This window comes from Larus michahellis, chromosome 19, assembly GCF_964199755.1.
Source record: "Larus michahellis chromosome 19, bLarMic1.1, whole genome shotgun sequence".
Lineage (NCBI taxonomy): Eukaryota > Metazoa > Chordata > Aves > Charadriiformes > Laridae > Larus > Larus michahellis.
Genome location: NC_133914.1, coordinates 2,831,070 through 2,855,755, shown reverse-complemented (window position 1 = coordinate 2,855,755; position 24,686 = coordinate 2,831,070). Strand labels below are relative to the sequence as shown.

At 55.3% G+C, this 24,686-nt stretch overlaps 1 protein-coding gene across 3 annotated transcripts in view; it reads left to right on the top strand.

Annotated features, from left to right (window-relative positions):
* Positions 1–429: 429 nt before the first annotated feature.
* Positions 430–24,686, top strand: part of EPHA10 (EPH receptor A10) — a 43,146-nt gene continuing 18,889 nt past the window's right edge. For all 3 annotated transcript variants that reach the window (XR_012584223.1, XM_074563042.1, XM_074563043.1), the window contains exons 1-5: positions 430–545; positions 1,639–1,703; positions 2,998–3,667; positions 20,022–20,177; positions 20,975–21,316. Coding sequence is in view for 2 of the 3 variants with exons in the window: in XM_074563042.1 (XP_074419143.1) it covers positions 446–545; positions 1,639–1,703; positions 2,998–3,667; positions 20,022–20,177; positions 20,975–21,316 (1,333 nt within the window). In the remaining variant the exon portion in view is untranslated. The remainder of the gene's footprint in view (positions 546–1,638; positions 1,704–2,997; positions 3,668–20,021; positions 20,178–20,974; positions 21,317–24,686) is intronic.

Here is a 24,686-nt window from a genome sequence, read left to right as displayed (position 1 = left end):
GGTCGGCCAGTGGGGCAGCCCCACAGCACTGTTAATTAGGGCTGTGACCACAAGGCCGCGGTGTCTCAGCACCAGCAGGGGCTGTCCATGCCACAGCAGTCCTTTGGCTTGCATGGGGGGGGGCAGCCCTTGCCCTCGGCAGCCCAAAGCTCAGCCCCGCTGTGCTCAGTCTGTTCCAGCCCGAGCCTGCCCCGCCGATCGTGCAACGAGACTCAGCTGGTGGCAGACGAACTGCCGCTGCCATCCTTAGGCTTCAGAGTGAACGGCGCCCCCGCGCCCGCCCCTGGCCCCGCCCCTTCTCGCCGCGCGCCCCGGCGGCCCCCGCGGATTGGCCGAGCGGCCCCGCGGCCCCGCCCCGGCGGCGGCGGTTGGCGGCGCGGGGCTGGGGCGGGGCCCGGCGGCCGGCGCGCGGCGGCGGCGCGGGGCGCGCGGAGTCGGCGGCGCCATGGCGACGGCGCGCGGCGGCGGCGGCTTCCCCCGAGCGCTGCCGCTGCTGTTGCTGCCGCCGCTGCTGCTGCTCCTGCCCCGCGCCGCCGCCGAGCAGGGTGAGACGGGGCGGGACGGGCCGCGCCGCGTCCCCGCCGCGGTGGCTCCGGCGGTGGTCGCCCGCGGCGGGTCGGGCTGCGCGTCGCGGTGCCGGGAGAGACCGGCGCGGCTCGGCGGGTCCGGGTGCGCGTCCCTTTCCTCCCACCGGTGTCGCCTCCAGCCCCCGCGGGGTGGCTGTGCCGCGGCTCTCCGGGGCGCGGGGACCCGCTGAGGAGCGGAACGGAGCGAGCGGGTCAGCCCGGGGGGTCCCGGTCCCCGCCATCGCCAGTGGCGCCGGGAGGAACGAGCCGCTGCGGCGCCCGCTGCCCGCGCAGCGCTGCCGGTACCGGGAGCGGAGCGGCGGGAGCCCGGCCCGGCTGCGGCGGCTCTGGGGGCAGCCGCGGGGGGTGTCTGTGTGCGCCGGGGCTGCGCTGCCGGGAGGGGTGACCCCCCCCCGGGGTTATCCCCCAGCTCGCTTGCGAAGGGAGCGGCCGGGGATGCGCCTTCGCCGGCGGTACCTGGTGCGGGGAACGCGAGAGGAGGCACCGCCCGCCCGTCGGGGATGGCCCCCGTTCGCTGGCTGCGGGAGGATCGTGAAACTGTGAATTTGGGGGAAATGCCTCTTCCTGTCGCGCAGAGAATTGGCTGGTTTGTGGAAAAAGGATGTGGGCTTTCAAGGAAATTCTTGTTTCAAAGCAGCCGCTGGTACCTCTCAGTTCCAGGCGACGCACGGGCTCCGGGCATGGTACAGCTGCAGCGTTGGCTGGTGATGTCAGGCGGATTGTCCTGCAGGATCCCTTGGGAAGGGCTGCAGCCTTCCCTGGGACATCACCCTCGTTGGGTCAGGGTGCTAATCGCCTAACTGCGAGGCCAGCTCTGGGTGCGCAGCCTCCAGCCCTGCAGCGTTGAGTCCTGCTGGGTGCTCGGGCGATGGCTGGTGTCGCTGGGGTGGGAGCTGCCCCCCGCGCTCTGGGACCTGACCCACTGCTGGGGCTGGTGGGTGTCTGGGAAGGGCGCATGGCACTGAGCTTCCCAGCGGAGTGGCCGGGGGGATGTTTACCGGCGTCGCCTGTGTCAGTGAGTTTGCTTTCTAACGTGTTGTCTTCCCTGCAGTTGTCCTGCTGGACTCGAAGGAATCGCAAGCGGAGCTGGGCTGGACCTCGCACCCGTCAAACGGGGTGAGTGTGGCGGTGAGACTGTCCCTGTGCGCTGCCCTTTGGCGCTCAGCAGCATTTAAAGTCCCCACATGGAGCTGGCGGAGGGGGCCGGCAGCCTGGGGGTCTCCCCGAGACGGGGGTGGGCAACTTGGTGCGAGCTGTGGTGTTGATCAGCACCGGGGAGCCGGGCGAGAAGTGAAGTATCGGTTACGTGAGCGGTACAACCGCTGGGGAACCGCTCCTCCAAACGAATTCTACACTCCTGCAATGAGCAAATGAACACCAGCCAGTGAAGCCTGTGTATTGTAGTGTGCACGCCAGCGCGAGCTCCTGGGGGTCAGCTCAGCTCTTGGAAGAGGCTGCGGCTGGCGTGGGATTGTAGGGAACTCCGCATCGTGCAGGGTTTTTCTGATCAGGTCCTTGCTTTGCTGCCGGGATCATTCCATAGCCGTCTTCAGGAGAGTGTGCTGGGAAACTCAGAGTTGTGTTCCTTGCTGCTTTGCGTTCGTTTTCCAGGATGGAAACAAACCATCCAGAGGGGACAGCGATAGCTCCTGGAATCATCTGTGTTGCCCAGCTGTTAGTCTGCAGAAGAAACTCTGTTTTGGGTACATTTGGCAGTCTTGCGTGCGTTTCCCCCCAGAAAGAATTGCTTCGGGAAGTTGCCAGGTCATCCTTAAGGCTGTGAGGGTTGAATCATCGTTTCACTAATCAGAATCTCTGCTGGTAACTTTGGGGAAATACCGTTTCACTTGCAGTCAGAGGATTTGTCCTGTTCTAGCTGAAACTCCTCCTGACAGAGAAGCTGCTGCTGTTGTTCACAAAGATACTCGTCCTTGTGTGATGGTGTGACTGGCATCACATCTCCTTGGCCATCTTTCACTTCTCTGGGTAGCCCGGCCCCGTCTGGCATTACGCTGGGTGGTAATGCTGAGCAGACGCACCTTCCCAGGGACAGAAAATCCGCGGCATGTGTGGGAGATAAAGGCTCTGGCCGCTCGACAGATGCTGTGTCCAGTTTCATATTCAACTTCGGTTTAGAAGGTCTGATGCTGGTGCCCTCTCTCTGGTTGCGTCTCCCTGTTCGCGCCTCTGCAGAGAGCTCAGGTGTGAGGTGGTGCAGCAGCACCGCTGTGTTCCTACAGCTGGTGGTTTTGGTGGGCTGAGGACTTCTAGTGCCTATAATATAATGGCCTGTAGGTGGGGAGGCTTGTGGTGGTGATATTCATACCGGGCGGTGTGTTTCTGCTGGGGTGGCTGGTTCTTGCTCATGGCAGCTCTGGAGCCGTAACAGCCCTTTGTGTTCTTTCCCCAGTGGGAAGAAATCAGCGGGGTGGATGAGAACTACAAGCCGATACGCACGTACCAGGTCTGCAACGTCATGGAGCCAAACCAGAACAACTGGCTGCAGACGGGCTGGATTGCCAGGCGCGATGGCCAGAGGATCTTCATCGAGCTGAAGTTCACCCTGCGGGACTGCAACAGCATCCCCGGCGTGATGGGCACCTGCAAGGAGACTTTCAACCTGTACTACGTCGAGTCTGACTCCGACCTGGGCCGCAGCGTTCATGAGAGCAAGCACACCAAGATCGACACCATTGCTGCGGATGAGAGCTTCACGCAGGGGGACCTGGGTGAGCGTAAGATGAAGCTGAACACGGAGCTGAGGGAGATTGGGCACCTGAGCAAGAGAGGCTTCCACCTGGGCTTCCAGGACGTGGGCGCCTGCGTGGCGCTGGTCTCTGTGCGGGTCTATTACAAGAAGTGCCTGGCCACCGTGCAGAACCTGGCCGTGTTTCCCGACACGGTGGCGGAGACAGCCTTCGCGACTTTGGTGGAAGTTAAGGGCACTTGCGTGGCTCATGCCGAAGTGGATGTGGATAACCCCCCCCGGATGCACTGCAGCGCGGAGGGCGAGTGGCTGGTCCCCATAGGGAAGTGCGCGTGTGGTCCCGGCTTCGAGGAGAAGGACGGGGGATGCAGAGGTAACGGTGGCCGTCGGTGTCCTCTGGCAGCTTTTGTCTGTGTCAGTCCGCGTTGCTGCCAGACTGCTCCAGCCTGCCTGGTGCCTGGGCACAGCTCAGACGAGTGGAATTGCCTTTTGTCAGCAACATTATTTTTCAGTTGATTGCAGCTCCCCAGCTACAGCCTTATTTTGAAGGGTGGCAATTGGGAAAATGGGGCGCGTTGCTGGTAGCCGCTCTGCAGCATGGTCTTGGCTGGGTGGAAGTGCCAAAGCTCTGAATACCATCAGGCATTTCCTACGGCTTTATCTGTAACTATAAAATTACTCTAGAACACTAATATCCCCATTGTCGTGCTTCAGACACAACTTAATAATTCGGTGACTTTACGGCTCACAAGGTTACGTTTAATGATAGCTGTAAAAATGGATATAACCTCTACCTTAGCAGGTGTCCCTCTGATGAACCTGGCGCTGTGACCACTCCGATCTCACTTTCAAAGGCAGGCGAGGGCCAGGCATGGGATCAGCCCTGAGAGTGCGGGATACGGGATGCCGCACTCCTCCTCGCGGAGTGCGTGAGTCTTTTCAGATCTCGGTTGTGCCCACTGTGCCGCCTTCCTCCGACATGTGGGAAGCCTTTCCCGGCGCTCCGGGTAGTGCCTATTCACTTGGTGCCCTCCTTAGGAAGACCTTATTAAAACTATCGGATTGAAATCTCAGTGCTGTTCACTGCTTCAGTGGCTGCGTGGCAGCTCGCCATGCTTTCCCCATCTGTTTGGAGCGGGAATTTACATAGCGAGTCCCAGAAGGCTTTTGCTAATGTTTCAGGTTTCTCTGTGTTGAGTTTAAATAATTCATATTCTCGGAGGAAAAATATTTGAAGTAATTTAATGGACATAATTAAGTTTTTCCCCCCTCTCACAGAAAGCAGGTCATTAGTCACTCTCTGAGGAGCAGCGTCTGATGTCTGGTCAAATATCAGAAAATAGTTTTTAAGGGTTGAAAGTTTTTGGGTTTTTTCTTTTTAGAGCCCCGCATTAGCATAGCACTAAGTGAGTAACTTTAAAAGATTTCTGATGAAAGCATCCAGGGCTGCAGAAATTCTTCAACAAGGACAAAAGCCCTTGGGCTGGAGGCAGGTAAATACGGTGGGAGTTTGGAGATGTTGAAACGGGCAGGTGATGGCGCAGCGAACCTGGCTCCGCCGCGGTGGCTTTGGAGGGCTCAGCGGGTGCGAGTCCGCTGGGTCCTCCTTGGCCGCGAAACTCCTTGGCCGCGGTCGCTGTTGAAGCTCTCGAGGTCGTGGGAGGCTGGACCCTGCGTTGGTTGAAGGAGCTTTGGGGAGCAGGGACGGCCCAGGGGCCGACCCCCCGTCCTGTGCCGGGCTGGCCAGCAGCTTTCCAGGCTGTCCCGGGTGCTGCTGCCCAGCTCCTGCTCCTCTCCCTTATCCTTCCATCTTTTCTGAGGACTTGCTGGCACATGGCCGGGAGACGTGGGTCTTCTCTGCAGGAAGGACGAGCTTTATTTCCCGCTGAACTGATGAAGCTGTTGGAACTCCATCACAAAGCTAGCATCCCCGTAACCGCGATTTAAGTGCTGAAATCATCCTGGCCGCTGAGAGAATGTTTGTATCCTCACACTGAAATTAGGAGAGACGAAAAAAAGACTAATAGGATTTACGGCACCGCTAATTACCGCTGTGAGAAAGCCTGAGCCTTTTCCCTGTCCGTCCCTCTCCATCGCACCGCTTCTCCGAAGGAGCCCAGCGCGGCTGACGGCTTCCAGGGGCTTGTACGTTTCTGATGAATCATTTCAGCGGTCGTTGAGACGCAGCCATCTCTAAGGGCGGAACCGGCAGCTCTAGCAATCTGTTTAACATCTACTCTCAAATAAGAGGAGAGGTTCTGTCACTGTAAATACATTTAGGCTGTGTTTCTTGTGTCGTATATATCTATAGCCAGATGCTGGTCTGCGCTTACTCTGATCTTAAAACCCATTTCCAGCAGATGCACAGCAGGCGGGTGAGAAGTCCCGTTGCCCTGTGGATGATCACCTGTCCATCCCTATTTCGTTTTCTCAGCACTGGTGTCTTTTTACCCGTTAATTTTACCAGGCGTGAGCTGTGTCCCCTTCATGCCGCTTACTATTTATTTGGGGCGTTGCAATGGCTTTTTGTGCGAATGAATCCGTGATGCAGGGGATCTGCCTGACATTTGCTGTAAAGTTGTCTCTTTCTGCTTCGTCTTTTCCATTCAATCCCTTGTAATATCTGCAAGGAGAATTTCAACAAAGCCCAAGGTTAATATTTACCAGCCAGATTTGCTGCAAATGAGACAACTTCAACCAGACGTTGAATTAATATGATGGAGACCAGCTTCCAAAAATAGCTGTCAGCCACTCTTCTTTGACAGAAACGTAAATTTGTGCTGTAGTGAAGTTTCCTTCTCAATTTATTTCCCTCCCGAGCGTCGGGAGCCGGCTCTGGGTGGCCGTTGTGTGGGGAGATGCCCCGTGCCCGGCTCCCACACCATGTGCCTCCGGTGGGTGATGCTCTAATTAGCAGAACGGAGCCCTTGTCTGCGCGGGGTGACGCTGCCGGAGCCAGGTTTAGGAAGGAAATCGTTTCTAGTGCTCTGCCAGGATTTTTAAATGATGTTTGAATTGGATGCGGCCAGGATGGGTTTGATGCCTCCAGGCCGTGGGGCCCAGCCTGGCGCGGGTGCTGAGGCCAGTCCCAGCCCAGCGCTGCTGTTTGATGGCCCAGAGCACGTACGTGTATTTCTCTTCCAAGCAGCCAGCACTGCCGCTTGTCAGGGAAGGAAAACTTCGCCTGAGAAGCTGCATTGGTGAGTGGCTGTTTGTGGCAGCCCATGGGCATGAGGAGCAGCCGCTGATCACAGAATGATGGAATCACAGAATGGCCGGGGTTGGAAGGGACCTCTGGAGATCATCTGTCCCACCCCCTGCCAGAGCAGGGTCACCCAGAGCAGGTGGCACAGGAACGCCTCCAGGCGGGGTTGGGATGTCTCCAGAGACGGAGACTCCCCCACCTCTCTGGGCAGCCTGTGCCAGGGCTCTGCCACCCTCACAGCAAAGAAGTTCCTCCTCGTGTTGAGGTGGAACTTCCCATGTTCGAGTTTGTGCCCGTTACCCCTTGTCCTGTCCCCGGGCACCACTGAGAAGAGCCTGGCCCCATCCTCCTGACACCCCCCCTTTCAGTATTTAGAAGCGTTGATGAGATCCCCCCTCAGTCATCTTTTTTCCAGCCTGAAAAGACCCAAATCCCTCAGCCTTTCTTCATAAGAGACATGTCCCAGTCCCCTCAGCATCTTGGCAGCCCTTTGCTGTCCCCTCTCCAGCAGTCCCCTGTCCTTCTTGACCCGGGGAGCCCAGCACTGGACCCAGCACTCCAGCTGTGGCCTCCCCAGGGCAGAGCAGAGGGGGAGGATGACCTCTCTCCACCTGCTGGCCACGCTCTTCTTGATGCACCCCAGGATGCCATTGGCCTTCTTGGCCACAAGGGCACATTGCTGGCTCATGGGCATCCCATTGTCCCCCAGGACTCCCAGGTCTCTTTCCACAGCGTTGCTCTCCAGCAGGTCAGCCCCAGCCTGTCCTGGTGTGGGGGGTTATTCCCCCCCAGGTGCACTGATGTCCACAGTGAAGTTTGAAAAGGGGATTCAAAGTAGTTCCCCCTTTTCTGCATTACTGAACGGATTTTTGAGCAGCGTGTGGGATTCAACGTGCCATGGACGGGGCACAGGAAGGTTTACCATGTCTCACTTAGGGAGAAAGTAACTCATTCTTTTGTACCTTTGCCTCTAAAGCGTGTTGGTCTTCTGGGCTCTCATGAAAGAAAACTTCAAGGCTAGAGAGGGGAAAGGTGCTGCTGTTGTGGGATTTTCCCTTTTCCCACCCCCTTCCTATACATTTGTGCTAAATCAGTGCGAGCTGCGAGGCTCGGCTGGGCAGATTTGTGCCCTGGGTCGGATATTCCTGTACGTTTTTCTTGCACAGAACCTCTCCGCCGCTCTGCTTGTTTGCTGAGGTGGAAACGGGGCTTTACGAGGGCTGGAGGCGACTTGCCTCCCGGGAGCCTGTGCCTCTGTCACCGGGGTTCTCCTCCGGCCGAGGGGGACCGTCTTCATCTGTGGTGGCTTCATCCCTGGCGGTGTCTGCGTGGAGGACTTCAGGGGCTCCATGAGGCGAGCTGGCACGGCTGCCGTTCTCGAAACGTGGGGATAAGATGAAAGGCACAAGTCAGCGCTAATTAGAAGAAAGCAGCCTTTGCTAATGGTAACTGCTAGCGATACGCGACGTAACGCATGCTTGACACTCTGCAGGAGGCAAGAAATGGCTTCTCTGATCTGCTGTGGGGTTTGCCAGCGGCCTGCTGAAAAAAGAAGGGCACCAGACTGCAAGTCCGCTCTGCTCGTCAGGCTGGGGTGTGTTATTAATGGCTGTAATTGCCCGATGAATCTAACGCCGTGTGTAGTATAATTACACTTTATGGCAGCTTATAATTGTTGCTGTTAATGAGGAGACAGGATTTGTGACAGCACAGCTTTGATTCTGTTGTGGCCCTTCGTTGTTGCTGTTTTCCTGACCCGTTTGCAGCCTCACCCCCCCTGTAATTCCGTTCGGAGCTGTGCCCGTGCCCAGGCAGCGGCCGGGCTGCTCCTTCTCTTCTGCCGGCCGTGGCTGGGGCTCCAGGGGGCTGCAGGTCTCCCTGGACCGGCTCTGGGATGGTTATGCCACTCTCAAATCCCTCCAGCGGCGCCTCTGTCGCCTGCCCGGGCAGGCTGCACTAGCGCCTTGCTCTCCTCGTGTCTAACACGAATCGCCTTTGCAGTTGCTTAAGCTTATAACTTCTTGTCCTCGCGCCAGCGAGCGGCGAGAACGCTCCTCACGCGGCGGATTGTGCCGTGCTACAGATAGCTCAGGGAAGTCAATACTATCTTTCCTGCGCTTGGCTTCTTGAGTAGTAGGGGAGCAAACAGATAAGCAAAGCCTTTGGGAAGATCATCCTGCCTGTTGTGGGTGGTAGGTTTGCGGACGAAACAGCAGCTGTAAATACTATGAAAGAGAGTGGTTTCTTCATTGCTACCAGCCAGTACTTGGACATAAACTTGGTCAATGTTTTGAGCAAATGTAAAAGGAAGTTTTTCTGGGAAGAAAAGAGGTTTTGGATTAAGTCCTCGATTTTTATTTTTCCAAAGGGAAGTGCTACAACAGAGAAAGTGCTTGCTTTTTCAAAAACCAGTCTTTCCATTTGTCTCCTATTGTACCTCCCCTTTTAGTGCTTGCCTTTTTGCTGCCGAGCATCCCAAGCTGAGTGCAGGGAGAGGGAGCGCTCTGGTCTTGAACCTCTTTTACGCTCGTCCGTTGAGACTGCCATGATGAGCGCCTTTGGCTACTGGTACTTGTCTCTCCCCTTCCTTGGGAGGGGGAAACGCAACCGTTCGGTCCCTGTGTCGTCCATGGGGAGGCAAGCAGCGTTCCCGCATCCCCGAGGCTGAGGCTCGGCTCCGGGCGCTGGCAGCTCCTGCCTGGGCTGTGCCTGGAGCATCCTCCTGCCCGCACCGTGCTGCCAGATGGGGCTGGTCCCTCCTTCCCTGACGGTGCCTTTCCTTCTGCCAGTCAATTGCAGACTTTGACTTTACAAGAAGAAAAAAAAAGTCCCAGAGCAGTGGCCTGGCCCTGAGAGCTCCTGCCACCATCTTTCTCTTAATGACAGCGAGCTGTGAGCGAGGCGTGTGTCCTTGTAAGTCTCAAGGGCTGTCGGAGCCTGGCGCGTCAGCCGCTCTGCTGCGGCTCGGCAGGACAGGGAAGAGCAAGGCCTTACCCAGCCCGAGTGCCTCCTGTTCTTCTGGGAACCGGCCGCTTCGTTTGCTTGGTGGCAGAGGAGGAGGAATCGAAGCATCTGGAGACCATATAGGCTGGAGACTTCCCGAGCAGGCTGTCTCCTTCGGGAAGATGTTTTTGGAGAGCGAGTGCCCGTGTGCTCTGCATGGCCAGGGCTTGCTCTTGCTGAGCAAACGTTTGGGGCAGGAGTGGGCGGTGGCGTTGGTAAGATGCTTCCCCCTGCATTGCATGTGTCCCATCAAGGCATCATGTCACTACAGTGCCCTTAGATGGGAAATAAATAGTTCAACTGAAAGTTAGAGAAATTTAGAGTAATAAATTACACTATTTTGTAATTTAGCACAAAGATACTTCCTGAAGCCTAAGGTCTGCTTTTCCATTTAAATACAGATAAGATGGATCCAAATGTACAGTGCTTGGGGCTTTTGATTTGTTTCATCTTTTATACATTAGCTTACAAACCTGTACGTGCTTCTGGAGTTTATTTTATCTTCTGACTGATGCTTGAGTATTATGCAGAATAAGTTTATTTTTTTCTCCTGGGATTCGGTAAGTTGCACGAAGCGCCAGGTTTTACTTTCATCACCGACGGAGCCATCGGCATCCCGCAGACAGACGCTGCGCTCGGGGGCCGGTGCTGACGGCGGGTTTTAGCAGCACTTGTCAGGGCAGGAGCCAGGCACAGCGTGGCTGCGCCGGGTGGCACTGGGGTGGGAAAGGGGGCTGGAGGGGTAAATCTGTGCCTGTCACTGAAGGAATAAGCACTGAGGAAATGTCTGCTTAGAATCATAGACTGTGTTGGGTTGGAAGGGCCCTCTAAAGGCCATCTCGTCCAACCCCCTGCAGTCAGCAGGGACATCTGTAACTAGATCAGGTTGCTCAGAGCCTCATCCAGCCTGGCCTTGAATGTCTCCAGGGATGGGGCCTCCACCCCCTCTCTGGGCAACCTGGGCCAGTGTCTCACCACCCTCAGTGTACAGAACTTTGTCCTGCTTCAGTTCCCTTTCTGAATTATGGTTTAGCTTTCTCCTCCTGGGTCTTGTGTTCTAGCAGAACGTGGCTGGAGCGCCCTTGTGACCTGGGCAAAGTGACGGTTTGAGGACGTGGAGAGCTTTGTCCTGAATGAACTTGGAGTATGTGCATCCGTCAGCCCATTAGCAGCCTCCTTGGTAGCCGTAATGCCGTATGGAGGATGCTGCTTTCCATCAGTCACGCTTATGAAACACCCATGTAAAATATGCTTTCTCTTCAGTCTCTTTTTGGAGTAATGATCAAGCTTGGAGATATTTATTATTCGGGATTGCATATTATATTGCTGTTTTACAGTGTGTCTGAAATAATTATGGCTATGGAAATTGTGGCAGAGCCAGACACAAATTACTCTCTGACACTTAATTTTAGAGGAAACTACTCAGAAAATTACAAGCATCACCATTCGTTTGCAGAATTCTTGTCAGGCTTAAGGGTATAGATACCTGGCTGCTAGATGGACGTGCTGGTTATTCTGCTGAAACACAGGGGGAAATGTGTCTCGCCCACGGCTAAGGGAGTTTGTGCGCTAGAAAGCCCTTGGCAGGAGCAGGGTGCGTGTGGGATGCAGGTCACTCAGTCCTTCGCGGGGGATCATTTGGTAGATGCATCAGGGAACTGGAAGAGACACCAGTAAATTGCCGTTGGCTCAGGGGATGTGCCTACGTTAGTGTGTCCTTGAGGAACATGCCCGCATAAATAGCGATGAGGTTCCGTTCAGTACTGCCGTAGCGCTGAATTCAAGCAAATGCATTCTTTTAGATATCTCAAGACTGTCTTGCTAAATATCCTTGGGTGTTTAATTTTCTTCTGGACTAAATCACTGAATTTAATTTCAGCTATTAAGAGCTCATTGTTGGCGATGCACAAAGATCTAGCCTCTGGACATAGGTTTTCATTTCAGTGCTCTTCAAATTATTTAACAAGGGCAGAAATTACAGAGTGGCATTGTCCTAAAGGTTTCAGAGAGGCCGGGAACGTGTTGGACTGTAGGCTGCCGAAAAGTATTATTGAAAACCACTTATTAAAAAAAAAAACCAAAAAAAAAAAAACTTTGTGGAAGACAAGCTGCCTTTGAATTCTCTTGAGTGGCGCAGCCTGAAATACCCGTGCTGGCAGGCCGGGTACCGAGGTAAGAGGAGCTGGAGACCCGATCCCGTGCCAGTATTGATCGCTCCCTCGCGCTGACGCTGTCCCTCTTGCACAGGCGCGGAGATTGGACACGATTTCTTTCCCTTCCTCACAGTGGGGCTCTGTAGCGTCATCGCTCTCCGCCTGCAAGGTATTGATTACAGTTTTTGCAATAAGACAAGGCAAGATTGCAAACCCAGCATGTAAGGGGAGGACGGGAGCCTCTCTATTTCCCGAGGACATTTGTTGACAAGGCTCTTTCACCGGCTCAATACGCCCCTGAAACCTTATTCTGTCGGTGTGTTTTGCACAAGGTGCCCTGTCTGGATTTGGGCAACTTGTCCTTGTCTGCAGGCGCTCGCTGACAGCCGTCCTTCTGGGGTACCCGCTCCCCTGATCCTCCCCTTCCCCTGGGGGCCGGCTGCCCTCTCCCTCCTGCCGAGCACCTCTCCTCTTAAGCGTTGGTGAAGAGTTTGGAATGCAATAACCGGTGACTTGGTAATGGAATTAAGTTGGATGGAGGCTGGATGTGCCAGCCTGGTCCGGGGAGGGGGCAGCGGTAGCAATAGCTCCCGCAAGAGATGCGTTGAGAACCACTGCGTATTTTATACGACCGATGGTAACGGCGAGTTTGCAGAGACAGGAGAAATGGCGTGTGCCGTTGCCTGGCGGGCTGTGTCGTGGGGTGCTGGCGGCGTGTTTCCCCTAGCTGCTGCCTTTCCTCAATAGCGTTTTTATGAATGCCTGCTTCAGCAGAGAAAATTAACACAAGTTAAAAGCAGATGAACTTTGTCAAATGCAATTTCGTGAAAAAAAATGGAAAGGAATTGATTTTGGAAGACGACCGAGTTGTAGTGTTAATTATAAATGACTGTATAGGCGTTTTGAGTGAAACTGCAGGCGTTATTGATTCATGCAGGCATGCGCGTGGCTCTTCTGCTGTCTGCAGGAGTTCAGCAACACGAAGAAGTTCAATAGTGCTAACGCAGGCAGTGTCCTTCGTGGGTTTTTTTTTTTTTCTTTCTTCGAAGATATCTGCAAGGTTTGTGGGTCAACAAGCTGACCTGAGACAGTTTGGTAAGGGGGGGGCGGGGAAAGGCAGAACCCATCCAAAGCATTAGGACTAAATGCTGAGGAGGGTGTAAACAAACCAACAAACTTCAATATGATGAAAATGACACCAGACAGCAAGGAGGGGTAAGCGTGGAGCTCGCCGCTGAGACAGCGAACGCCCTCCACAGCCAGTGAGGGGTTTATCCCGCTCGTGTGTGGAGGAGCCGACCCACGGCCGTGGTCTTTGCCAGGCACTGGTATGGGCACGCTAGCACAGAGCTCCCTTCCCCTTCCCCTTCCCCTTCCCCTTCCCCTTCCCCTTCCCCTTCCCCTTCCCCTTCCCCTTCCCCTTCCCCTTCCCTTTCCCCTTCCCTTTCCCCTTCCCTTTCCCCTTCCCTTTCCCCTTCCCTTTCCCCTTCCCTTTCCCCTTCCCTTTCCCCTTCCCTTTCCCCTTCCCTTTCCCCTTCCCTTTCCCCTTCCCTTTCCCCTTCCCTTTCCCCTTCCCTTTCCCCTTCCCTTTCCCCTTCCCTTTCCCCTTCCCTTTCCCCTTCCCTTTCCCCTTCCCTTTCCCTTTCCCAACATCCGCATTAGGAAGCGGTATCTCTCATGCGTGGTGTGGGTCGGGGGCCCAGGTGCAAGAGTTGCGTTGGTCCATATCCACATCCAGGTCCAGGAGGGGAAGGGGGGCCGTGACCGAAGGTGAGAGGAGGCCGTGCCGGGGTCTGTCACTGCTTTTGTGTGGGTGGGCTGAGAAGCGCAGACCCGGAGCAGCATCTTAAAATGGTCCTTAAAATGGTCCTCCTGAACCGCACCCTGGGGGGGATCCTCAGGCCAGTCCTTCCCTGTCCGCGGCACAGCGCAGCGTGAGTGGGCAGGGGGGGACGGGAACACGTGCAAACACGCATGTTTTTTCCAGCTGTGGAGATGTGCAGGAAGTATGTCTGATGGGGTTTGCCTGATTTTTGTGTTAACATTAACGTGAAGTTGTCTGGGTTAAGTAGCTTTATTCCTAAATCCATGTTATGAAGCAATTTCAGCCTGGTATTTAATCTTCCATCTGTGCTTCTTCTCGTAATATTTTATGCTAAGCTTCAGTATTTACTTAGGTCTCGGCCCCTCCTTCTCTGTGAAATGATGAACACTTTTTAATTAGCAGAGACGTGTTAAGCTGCAGGAAATGGATTTTTGGTTTTACTGGACCCTGCGATGTGTCTGGGTTGGTGTTGGTGAATGCTTCTATACTGATGCTCGCATTTGTCTGCTGGAACCCGGGGCATAACTTACAAAAGGTTCTGCAGCTGAGGCACCTAGGTTGTGCGCAGCAGCCGGACGCTCGCACAGCCACAGCGACACGGCCCCAGGCGCGCAGTCCCCGCCGCGGGTGCCAGAGGGAGGGGGAAATTTCCTTTAAATTTGCCAAGTTACAGCATTGCACCTTCGCGGGCTCCCCCGGGCTGTCTGCTCTTCTAAAGAAGACCGTCTTTACCCTGGGAGGCGAGTTGCTGCCGCCGCGGTTCCAGCAGCGCGGTGCCGCTGGGCTCTGCTCTCAGGGTTGCGTGTGAAGCTGCGGGGAGGGGATGCGCCATGGACAGACGCTTTGCGTTGAGCTTAACATGGGAGAACTCTAGCAAGAGCTGCGCCTCTCCAAGAGGTGGCTGGAGTAGGTCTCAATCACAGAATCACAGACTGTGTTGGGTTGGAAGGGCCCTCTAAAGGCCATCTCGTCCAACCCCCTGCAGTCAGCAGGGACATCTGTAACTAGATCAGGCTGCTCAGAGCCTCATCCAGCCTGGCCTTGAATGTCTCCAGGGATGGGGCCTCCACCCCCTCTCTGGGCAACCTGGGCCAGTGTCTCACCACCCTCAGTGTACAGAACTTCTTCCTCATGGCTGATCTGAACCTGCCCTGCTCTAGTTTAAACCATTGCCCCTCGTCCTGTCGCTGTGTGCCCTTGCAAACAGCCCCTCCCCAGCTTTCCTGGAGCCCCTTTAGGGACTGGAAGGGGCTGGAAGGTCTCCCCGGAGCCTTCTCTTCTCCAGGCTGAACCCCCCCAGCTCTCTCAGCCTGTCCCCACAGCAGAGGGGCTCCAGCCCTTTGAACATCTTTGTGGCCCTCCTCGTGGGCCATGTCCTTCTTGCGCTGCGGGCGCCAGAGCTGGACACAGTACTCCAGGTGGGGTCTCAGGAGAGCAGAGTAGAAGGGGATCTCTCTTTGGTCTTATTTGGTTCTCTTATTATCTCAGTCTTTGGTCTTATTTGGTTGAAAGCCCATTTCTTTCTCGGTGTGTGTGTGCAAGCCAACATGCAGAGCCTTTGCAGAGGAAAGTTGGGAGTCCCTAAGGGTCAGCTTCTGCCTTTGGTTGTGCAGTCATTGCGCTGGGCGGACCTCCAGAGACCCGAGCCCTCTTCTTGGTCCTGCTTGTCTTGTGTGACTTTGTGCAAATCACACGCTGGCTCTGTCCCAGTTTCCTGCTTGTCAGTGTGGTTAACGTTTCCATATGTCAAAAAGAAAACAAAGGTTAACTTAATTGTTCGAGATACCCATCACTGCAACAGTTGACGTAAAAGGCTGGTGACCAGCTGGTAAATGCTGCCGGGTGATTAATAACTTCATTTTACTGCTGCATGCAAAATCTTGGCCGTGCTTCACTTGAACTGCAACTCTCAACCCTGGAGCTTGCGCAGCCCGTGTCCCGCAGTCAGGTTGTCCTGCTTGATGCACGCAGTGAGTCACTTCTAATCACTGTTCATCGATTAACAAGATAAAGCTGCTCAAACTCCGATGCCCTTTTGCCGATTGATCAGGATCTCTTCTGCCATTTTTCAAGCCCAAACTTGGACGTGCAGCTGACAGTGGCTTGGCGGATGTTGAGACCCTTGCTGGCGGAGGAGAAGCTTCAGCATCCTTGGAGCTGTGGCTGGCTGGAGAGGGAGGTTACGCCTACGAGCCCCTGGTGGGAAAATCTAGTTGGTAGGCTTCGTGATGCTGGGAGATGGAGATGTCTGAACTGCTAAGGAGGGAAAATGAAAGGTGTCCCGTGCCATATGAGTAGGAAACCATGTATTTTTCAACTCTGCATCCTCAATTGCTCCCGCTCTCCCTGTGGCACAGACTGGGCGTGAGAGAGGACACTGCCCTCTGCTCTCGGGAGAGCCATCCGCTCTTGTCCGAGGAGCTGCGGCAGATGGGTCGGTAAGAGAAACCCTTCCCGTGGGTGCCTCGTGCCGGGTAATCTGCCAAGCTGCGGCACAAATCAATGTTGCTTGTTCTGCTACTAGTTTGGTGGTGTGTGCGTACAGTGTTATATCAAGGAGGGAACATGTGCTCTCTCTGTCAGAGGAATGACTACGGCACGCCTGGTGAGCAGGGAGTAGCTTGTGTGGGCAGCGATGATGGAGCTGGAGAGAGGCAATTAATCTGTCTGACCCATCCGGCTGCTTCTCTTTTGCTCTAGGAGAATGTATTATTGAATTTTATTATTTAATAATTAAGTTGCGGTAGTACCAGAGGACAAGGAATAGGATAGAAGACAGCGTACAAAAAAGAGAATTTCATTCTATAAATTGATGGCCTGATCTCTTGAGAGCTGTCACATACCCGCTGCAAAAATGAGCACTGCGAAATAACAGGGACACCTAAACCAGCTGGGGACCAAGAAAAACACTTGTAGGATGAGGTGGGAGAGGGTGGGAGTTTATCCGAGAAAAGAAACGGAGGTGCACACATGATGCATCACATGTGCTGGGGCGCTTTTGTTCTCAAGTGTAAGATGCAGACACCCAAGGAACAAGATGAACGAGTAACCCCCAGGCTGAGCTGTGCCCGGGGGACGCGGGGGACGGGCTCACGCGGGGTCCTGGTACCAGTGTTTCTGGGAAATGCAAATTGCGGCGCTTCGTACTGTCACTAACTGCCATACCTTCTGACAGACACCTGTGTAAACTTGCTTCTAGCTATTAGAAAACAGGGAGGAACAGCCTGAAAGATGCTGCTAATTGAAAATGTTCAATTTCCTACGATGAGATGTCAAATTCCTGTGACCGTCAGGCTCGCTTTCACATCTGAGGAATGGCGGCAGAATGCTCTGGGTTTGGTGCTCAGGTCCCATCAAGTTTGTAAACAAGATTGATTTTTCCGTTCTGCCTGACAGAGGGTGCGAGCAGGAATTTCGCGCCAGCGTTCGGGCTTTGATGCCGTAACGAGATGGGCTTCTCCCCGCAGGGAGGAATGAGCCGGACCTGCCGCGGACAGAGGCGGCAGTCGATGTGCGGCACCGAAGCCCCCGAGCCCCCGTCCCAGCTCCGCTCTCGGGGTGCAGGTGTCCCCGTGTCCTCCAGCTGCTGGGAGAAGGGCCAGTTCAGTGGTGGCACCAGCCCCGGCTCTGGGCGTGCGCTCGGGTCACCGCTCTGCAGGGCCGGGAGGGAGCGCTTGAGCGTTTGGGGGAGTTCAAACCTTGTCCCCAGCCCTTGGGGACGGCGGGGTGCGGGGTCTGCCCGCTCTCTGCCTCTTGGGGCTGGGCGCAGCACGTGTTCCGCTCGCTGTCGGTGGCTCTTTCAGCAGAGACCTCCAAGCGCTCAATGCCGGTGCTGGGTTTCGTGGTTGAAACCTGGCCGCCGCCTCCGGTGCGGTAGGATGGGCTCAAAGGCTTCTGCTGTGCCCCGTGCCTGCGGGGCGTTGGGACCTTCAGCGACCTGCTGGTGATGTTTCTGCCCTGTGTCGTGGCCAGTGCTGCCTACCTAAAGGAAAAAGCAAGCCACGTCTCCATTATATGAAGGTCACATTAGTTTTGGTTTGATTTCTCAAATATAAAGAGGAAGCTGGAAGTTTTGACAGTAATTTAAACACGTGCTAGTTTTTCCTGTTTTATCTAGCACCCTAGGTAGGGAATGACATTTATTATGCATTGTGGCTCTCCGTCTTAATCTTACTTCTCTGTTGTGTTTGTCAAGTCCACGCTTTTAAAGGTTAGCTTTATCTGGTACGGGAGGCGTGCAGGCTGTGAGGCAGGAGCCGTGAATACAGGACCGCAGGCTCTCTGGTCCCATACTGGCAGCAGCTGTTGCAAGATCAAGGAGCAAACATCAATAATTCTTCCTAGAAACACGTAGTTTCCTAGAAATCCCTCCTGCAGCACCTCTCAGGAGAGGATGCTCCAGCTGCCCGGCAGACCTTGGCCTGTTGGCGGTGCCTGGGCTCCCCTTGCAGCCAGCGAGAGCGACGGGGACGTTGGGACGTGGATGGTCTCGCCCAGTGCCAGCATCGCGGGCAGGTTGGGCAGACAAACACCCCTGCCTCTCTGGTGACCACTGCGGGGTCCCCATGTCCAGCTCGGTCACCGGTGATGAGGCTGCCCTTTGTGTCTGGCTGACTGCAGCACGTGCGGAGATGCTTTATCTTGTCCAGGTCAGGTAGGAAGCACAACCAAGAGGGGCCCAGGAAGAGTCTGCTAATTTTGGTTCCCTCATTTTGAAAAGGTATGGACTTTTTAATTCTCCATTTTAACAATTTAACTCTTCAGTTTTTCTATAGAAATGTAATGTTTGAAAGTTGCAATTTCCATTCCAGTTAGAAGGAAGTCTCTCCCCATTACTTCGGCATGACTGAAATGGGCTTGAGGGGGCCCAATCTGCTGCTTTCTGCAGGCTTTGCTTGCGCTGGGTGACACGACAGAACAAGATCTTGTCTGGCAAGGAGGCAAGGCTTTTAGGCAGCTCTTGAAAGGTTTTATATATAATGTAAGAAAAGCAAAAATATCTGCTGTGTGTTGCTGCTCCCAGCTCTGCCGGGCTGCTGTGTGTCGTGTGCCAGCGGCCGGGGCGGGCAGGGACCGCTGGGAGCACAAACCTCAGCCACGGTGCTGCCGCTCCCTCCCCACCGGTGACCGCAGGGCGCTCAATTTCTAAAGACTTTGCGGTAAATTAAATAATCTCCCCTTAAACAGTTCACCCATTTTCGGCATCCCAGGGAAGAGTCCTTTCCAGCCTGTGCTGCGTCTAGCGCTTTGTCCTCAGATCACAGCCGTAGCTGCCAGTTTTATATCACGCTAAAAATTAATGAACCGGAGTGCACTGGAATAATCTGCTTTAAAAGGAACAGTCTCAGCAGCCAACTCCTTAAAAATGATAAGAGAGGGGACTGCGTTAGTGGAGCTGTTCATCTAGGAACTTTACGAGTGATTAAGTTTAAATATTCAGGGACCTGATGAAGGGACAGCAGACAGCAGCACCACGCCGAGAAGGTGAAGAAGCCAAGGAAAACACGAGTGGTTCTGTTGGGGTCGAAAAACCAGCTGAGACAAACTCTGTCCCTGGGGCTGGCCCTGGGGGGGTCCCGGCTCCGCGCGGGGGGGCTGCCAGCCCAGGGGAGCACTGCGCAGGCAGGAGGGGTGCACGGCAATGACGGACGCACGTTTCTTTGCAGGCTGCTTCCTTTTCAGACGTTTTAGGGTCAAACTGAAGCTGTTGCAAGCAGCTCTGTGGAGTTTTGCAGCCTCTTTTTTGTTGCTTTTGTAAAGTGGTAAGTCTTTTGTACAGAACCAGCCTCTGGGTGTCCTGCTAGGGGTGCTGCCTGTGGGCTGCCTGCTGCTTGTAGTAAAGATCAATCAAATCCTTGAGCGACATGTGAATTACTTGTTTGTGTATCAAGGGTTCTTTCCAAAGGATAAGGGAGGCCTGTATGCGGCCTGTAAAAGCAAATTTATACTACTGTTGTTTAACTTCACTGTGACTTCTGTATAATCCGCGGTGATAAAGCTGTGGCTGGCAGTGACGTGGCCGTGTGGCTCTTGCGTCTGTATGTGAACCTCTGGTGACTGATGAGGTCTACAGCTTCTCTGTTTTCAATATTCCTCCCCTCTGGGGGCTGTTGCTGACTCTTGCTGTGGCTCCCACATCATTTCTGCTCTGCTCACCTGACTCTAAACCCTAAGCCACGTGTTTTCCATATCCTGCATCTTTCTGCAGCCACCTGGTCCCCCGTGTCCCTCCAGACCCTCCAGCTCCCTTCACACGTTGCTCCAGCTGATGTCTGACTGTTCCTCCAGCCCCTTGAGAGAGTCAGTGCAGAGCTACAGCACCCGAATGTCCATGCCGGGTCAAACCAAAGACACGTCTCTCTTGGTGCCAGGATCACACCGGTGCTCGGGGAAGGTAGCTTGGAGGGTGGTATCTACTGGGCAGTGGCAGGCAAAGGATGTCCCGGGAAAGAGGAAAACACAGTCAGTCATCAGTCATCAGACGTGTCCCCCATTCACCTTGTGGCGTTATTCCCATAACTCCCTCTCTCTGTCTTTTCAGCTTGTCTTCCTGGATTTTACAAGCTTTCCCTGCGTCTCCCTCTCTGCTCTCCTTGCCCTGAGCACAGCTTCACGCATGAGGAAGCCTCCACGTTCTGTTCATGCCAGAAGAACTACTCCAGGTCCCCATCAGACCCGCCATCTGCCTCCTGCACACGTATGTCTCGCCGAAATGCCATCTCTTTGTCAAGCGAGGAAACACGGGTCCGGATGCTGCATCTGTCCCACAGCGCAGCGCCTGTGGGTGCCCAGGAGGCTGTCCGGGGCTGTCCCCTGCCAGGGTGCCCAAGCCCATGGAGCTGCGCCTGGGGGGGGTGTGTCCGTGTCCCTGGGGGTCCCAGTCTGCGCTAGGGTGCTGCCGTGGTGGGGAGGGATGAGGGGCTGTCCCTACGCCATGGAGCTCGCGGGCCGAGGCTGCTGTCTGATGAGACAGACGGTAAAACTCCCTGGTAAAACTAGGGCACAATCATTTAGTCAATATAGTTCACAGATTTTAATTAAATGGCCTCTAGTTAATTGGATCGGACCCCGGCTACTCCAGTGATGGATGCTGTAGAGCTGCCTGCACAGTGATGAGGAACCTTCCGCTTTGCCCGAGAGCGAGCGTGGCTGGGCGGTGTCTGACCGGCAGCGGGGCTCCTGGCTGCTTGGCCAGCGAGCCCTGGGGTGGTGTCAGGTCCGACTGGCTACTTCTCACGCTCTGTGTGAGCCCTGGCTTGCTGTGTATAATGTGTCCCTCCGGCGGGATCCTCTGTCCGGTGTCCCCGCTGTGCCACACGCATCAGTGCGTCCATGTCCCCCTGTGCTGCCACGAGCTGTGGCTGCCCGGGATTGTGCTCTCTTGCTCGGCCACTAGTGCCTGTGCTGCTGCTCCCGGGGGACCCGTAGGTTTGCCCTCGTCCCCAGGCAGTGCCCAGCTGTCCCGCGCCTGTGCAGACACTCCTCTGCTTCCAGGTCCGCCCTCTGCCCCGAGGAACCTGGTCTACAGCCTGCGGCAGTCCTCGCTGGTCCTGGAGTGGAGTGCCCCCGCCGACGCGGGTGGCCGCAGCGACCTGACCTACAGCCTGTGGTGCGGCCGGTGCCCGCCGGCTCTGCGGGGCCGCTGCGAGCAGTGCGGCAGCGGGGTGGGCTTCCTGCCGCAGCAGACGGGGCTCGTGGACCGGACCGTCACCCTGGTGAACCTGCTGCCTCACGTCAACTACACCATCCGCGTGGTGGCTGTCAACGGCGTCTCGGGCGTCAGCCCGCTCTTGGGGCAGCAGTACGCCGAGGTCAACGTCTCCACCGGCCTTGCAGGTATGGCTGCCGTGTAGCACGTGCGACTGATTAGAATCATAGAATCATAGAATCTTCATGGTTGGAAAGGACCTTTGAGGTCATCGAGTCCAACCATACACACACACACACACACAAAACCCCAAAAAACCGCCAACCCCATAAACAAACAAAAAAAATCCCAACAGCCTACGATCTCTGCCCTTCAGAGCATGCCCTGAAGTGCCAAATCTAGACGTTTCTTAAATACCTCTAGGGATGGTGACTCAACCCCCTCCCTGGGCAGGCTGTTCCAGTGCCTGACTGCTCTTTCAGTAAAGTAATTCTTCCTAATATCTAATCTAAACCTCCCCTTGGAGTCCCCGTCGCACCAAGAAGACGGTTGCCTGCACTATCCTATGCTCCTGTGTCATCTCTGGGGTGTGTGGGTCTGCTCGGCGGCTGGTTCCGTGGCTTTGTCACCGGGAGGACACGGGGTCTGGAGGTGGTGTGGGCACCGTCCTCGGGCTTTGCCTGCCCGACGCCCCGACGGCGGTGCCCTGACTCCTCTCAGTTTGCCGTGGTGGCACAGACGTGGTGCTCAGGGGTGGTGGGCGGCACGGGCGGGAGGGGGAAATGGAGACCGCCCTGCAGCGCTCTTGGGGGGGTTTGGTTGGTGCCATGGGGAGGCAGGGAGCTGGCTGTGCCCAACAGCCCGTGGCCTGTGTGTCTGCCACAGCGCCGGGCTGGCTCGCAGCCGGGTGGCAGCGAGTGTGGTGACAGCCTGGGCTCTGCTTTGTGATCCGGCTGCGGTTTGAATTTACAAATCACAAAAAAGAAGCAACATTTTCAGCCCGTCGCAAAAACCCCTCTTTAAAATAGAGAATTCAAATATTGGCTATCCTTTGGGAACAAAAAAAATATTGATTTCATCTCTCTCTTCTGTGCGGGTCCGTGGCACAGTTTCTCGCTGGACGTGTCCCCTTCCACTTTGTTTCACGTTTCTCTTTAGCGAGGGGAAGCCAGCACCCAGCCTGCCGGTGCGGATGGGGCCCCTGGCCGGCCGGAGGGGTTTGGTCCCTCCTCAGTTGTTAGCTGTGCCTAGGGAAAATCAGCTCTGGCTTGTTGTGTCCTTGTCTCTTCCTCCGTGGTTACGTTATTAATTTGCATGAAATCCCTTTGCCAAGCCACAGTTAATGGAGACAGATGATCCTCACATACCTCGTGGCAGGAATTGGCCAACAATTTCATCTGAAGAGATTAAACTTTGATCTTGTTATAAATAATTTTCCCACCGTTTGATCAAATGGTTTTGTGCGCGTTGTTGCTTTCTCTTCCCTCGTGTAATAATTTCTGTGGATCCGTTGGGTGGATGCTGTGCCGCAGACTGCTCTTCGGTGGAGGTGTCATTCCTCATTAGGATCTTTGCTGTTCAAGGATGGATTTAGCTCTGGGAAGATCTTCTGTCTCCTGAGCTCAGGCTATTCCCGAGCCAGCATACGAGCTAGGGAGGGGTGAGCTTAACGAGGTCTAATAACGAGCTGTTCTTCCAGAGGCTCGTGTCAGGCGGGGGGACCAGAGCTCGGGAGCTGCCTCCTCGCCTGGAGCTTCAGGTCTGAGCTGGGGACAGGAGGCTGGGGAAGGGCAGCAAGCGCCCTGTTCTCTCTAGGGAGGGAAGCAACAAGTCCATGGTACCAACCCGTGCCTCAGCCGTTTGTCCGTTTAATGCAGCTTTTCTCCTGGGTAAGCGGGAATCTCAACACTGCGTACTCCTGAAGGAACTGAAATACGCATGAAGAATATGGCATAATTAATCTCGTAATCTGTTCAAAATCAATGTCTCTTGTCGAGCTGTCGAGTCTCCGGATGCAGATGGTAGCTCAGATTTAGCCAAACAGCTGAGGCTCGGGAAGTTTCATGAAACGCTTGAGTTTTTTGCTGGTGAAGGTGTCCCCTCCCGGGGGCAGCGCCAGGCGGGGGCTGCTCCTTCCCCAGGTGGCTTGCGGAGCCGCTCTGCAGAGCCTGCCATCTCCAGTGAGTCCTGGAGTCCCCCGGCATGGAACCCATCACAGAAGTGCCTGATGGGACCGGGGATCAGGAGAAAGGGAGATTTCAGGGATTCCCGAAGCAGCAGTGACTTCCTCGGTGGCTGCGATGCGATGGTCTCGGAGGTCGTCTGCAGCCCCAGGGAAGCTCTGGCTGCAGGTATGCAGATTCAGAGGAAAAATTAAACGAAGAAACGAGACCCTATTTAGCTGTCAGATCCCTGCTCCTCTAAATATAGCTCTGAGCGCAGCCCTGGCGCTGCCCTTCCCCTTCAGCAGTCACAAGAGGGAATTAGCAGTTGTTCATTGTATTTGCAGGGGAAAAGGAAAGATGCTATTTAGTCCGCGGGACGCAAAATTAATACTGTGTTTTTTCTAATCTGGCCCCAGCGTGGGACTAAATAAAAATGTTTGAGGAGAGAACAGAGCTGTTTACCTGCAGGAGTAGGGCTGCGTTAGCTATGTAAATGTACACTCTAGGACAATGTCATTTATATTCCCGGCAGGGATCGACTCCTGTCTTAAAGGGCTTTTAAATCTGTTGCAGATTAATAATGCAGCCAGTGCCGAAATGCATTCTCCTTTCTGAGGCTGTGGAGAAGGGGTTTGTGCTGAGTGAGGTCCTCGGAAGCAGACTGCGCTGCCCAGGCTTGCTGCTGGCGCGGCGACGCCAGCACGGGGGCGGGGGGGGCCACAGGACGAGGCGATGCGGGGGCGAGGGTCTGTGCTGCTGGGGTCCGTGTCCTCCAGGCAGCGAGAAGCGAGCCTGGAAGAGCTGCAGGGTAACCGGTGAGGCCGCTTCGCTGGTTTGGAAAGAAGGACCCTGGGGCAGGAGTTGCCTGGGACGGTGCCCAGTGCGTTTTCTGTGTTGGGGCGTTAATAACTGGTGGCGGAGGGGAGAGGCTGGCTGTCCCTGCCGCGAGCGGTACGTGGTGCAGGGTGGCAGAGGTGCTTGGGGACGATGGCAAGCTCTGTCCATCCGATGGCCTCTCGCCCTGTGCAGGGAGCAGTGGACAGCACGGCGACGGGTTGTGGTCTGCTCTTGTTTGCTGCCCCAGCTCTGAAAATGTGTGGGGAGAGCGTTCCCCCAGGTGGCCGGGCACCAAAGGGGGCTGCGGGCTCCCTCGGTCCAGCTCCGGCTTTAGGTGTGCGCTCTTGTCCCTCCCTATGGGCCCCCGTCGGGTTTTGGGTCATTCAGCAGGGGTACACGGTGCCCACCTCTAGTTTTATGCCTCTTCTGCTTGTACACTGGTTAAAACCCACATACAACGGCCTGGAGTTTGTAAAATCAGGCAGAGTGGTGAATAATTTAATGTTTGCTTTTTCGGAAGAGAGGCAATGTTAGGGGAGCTTAAAATATTGATAGG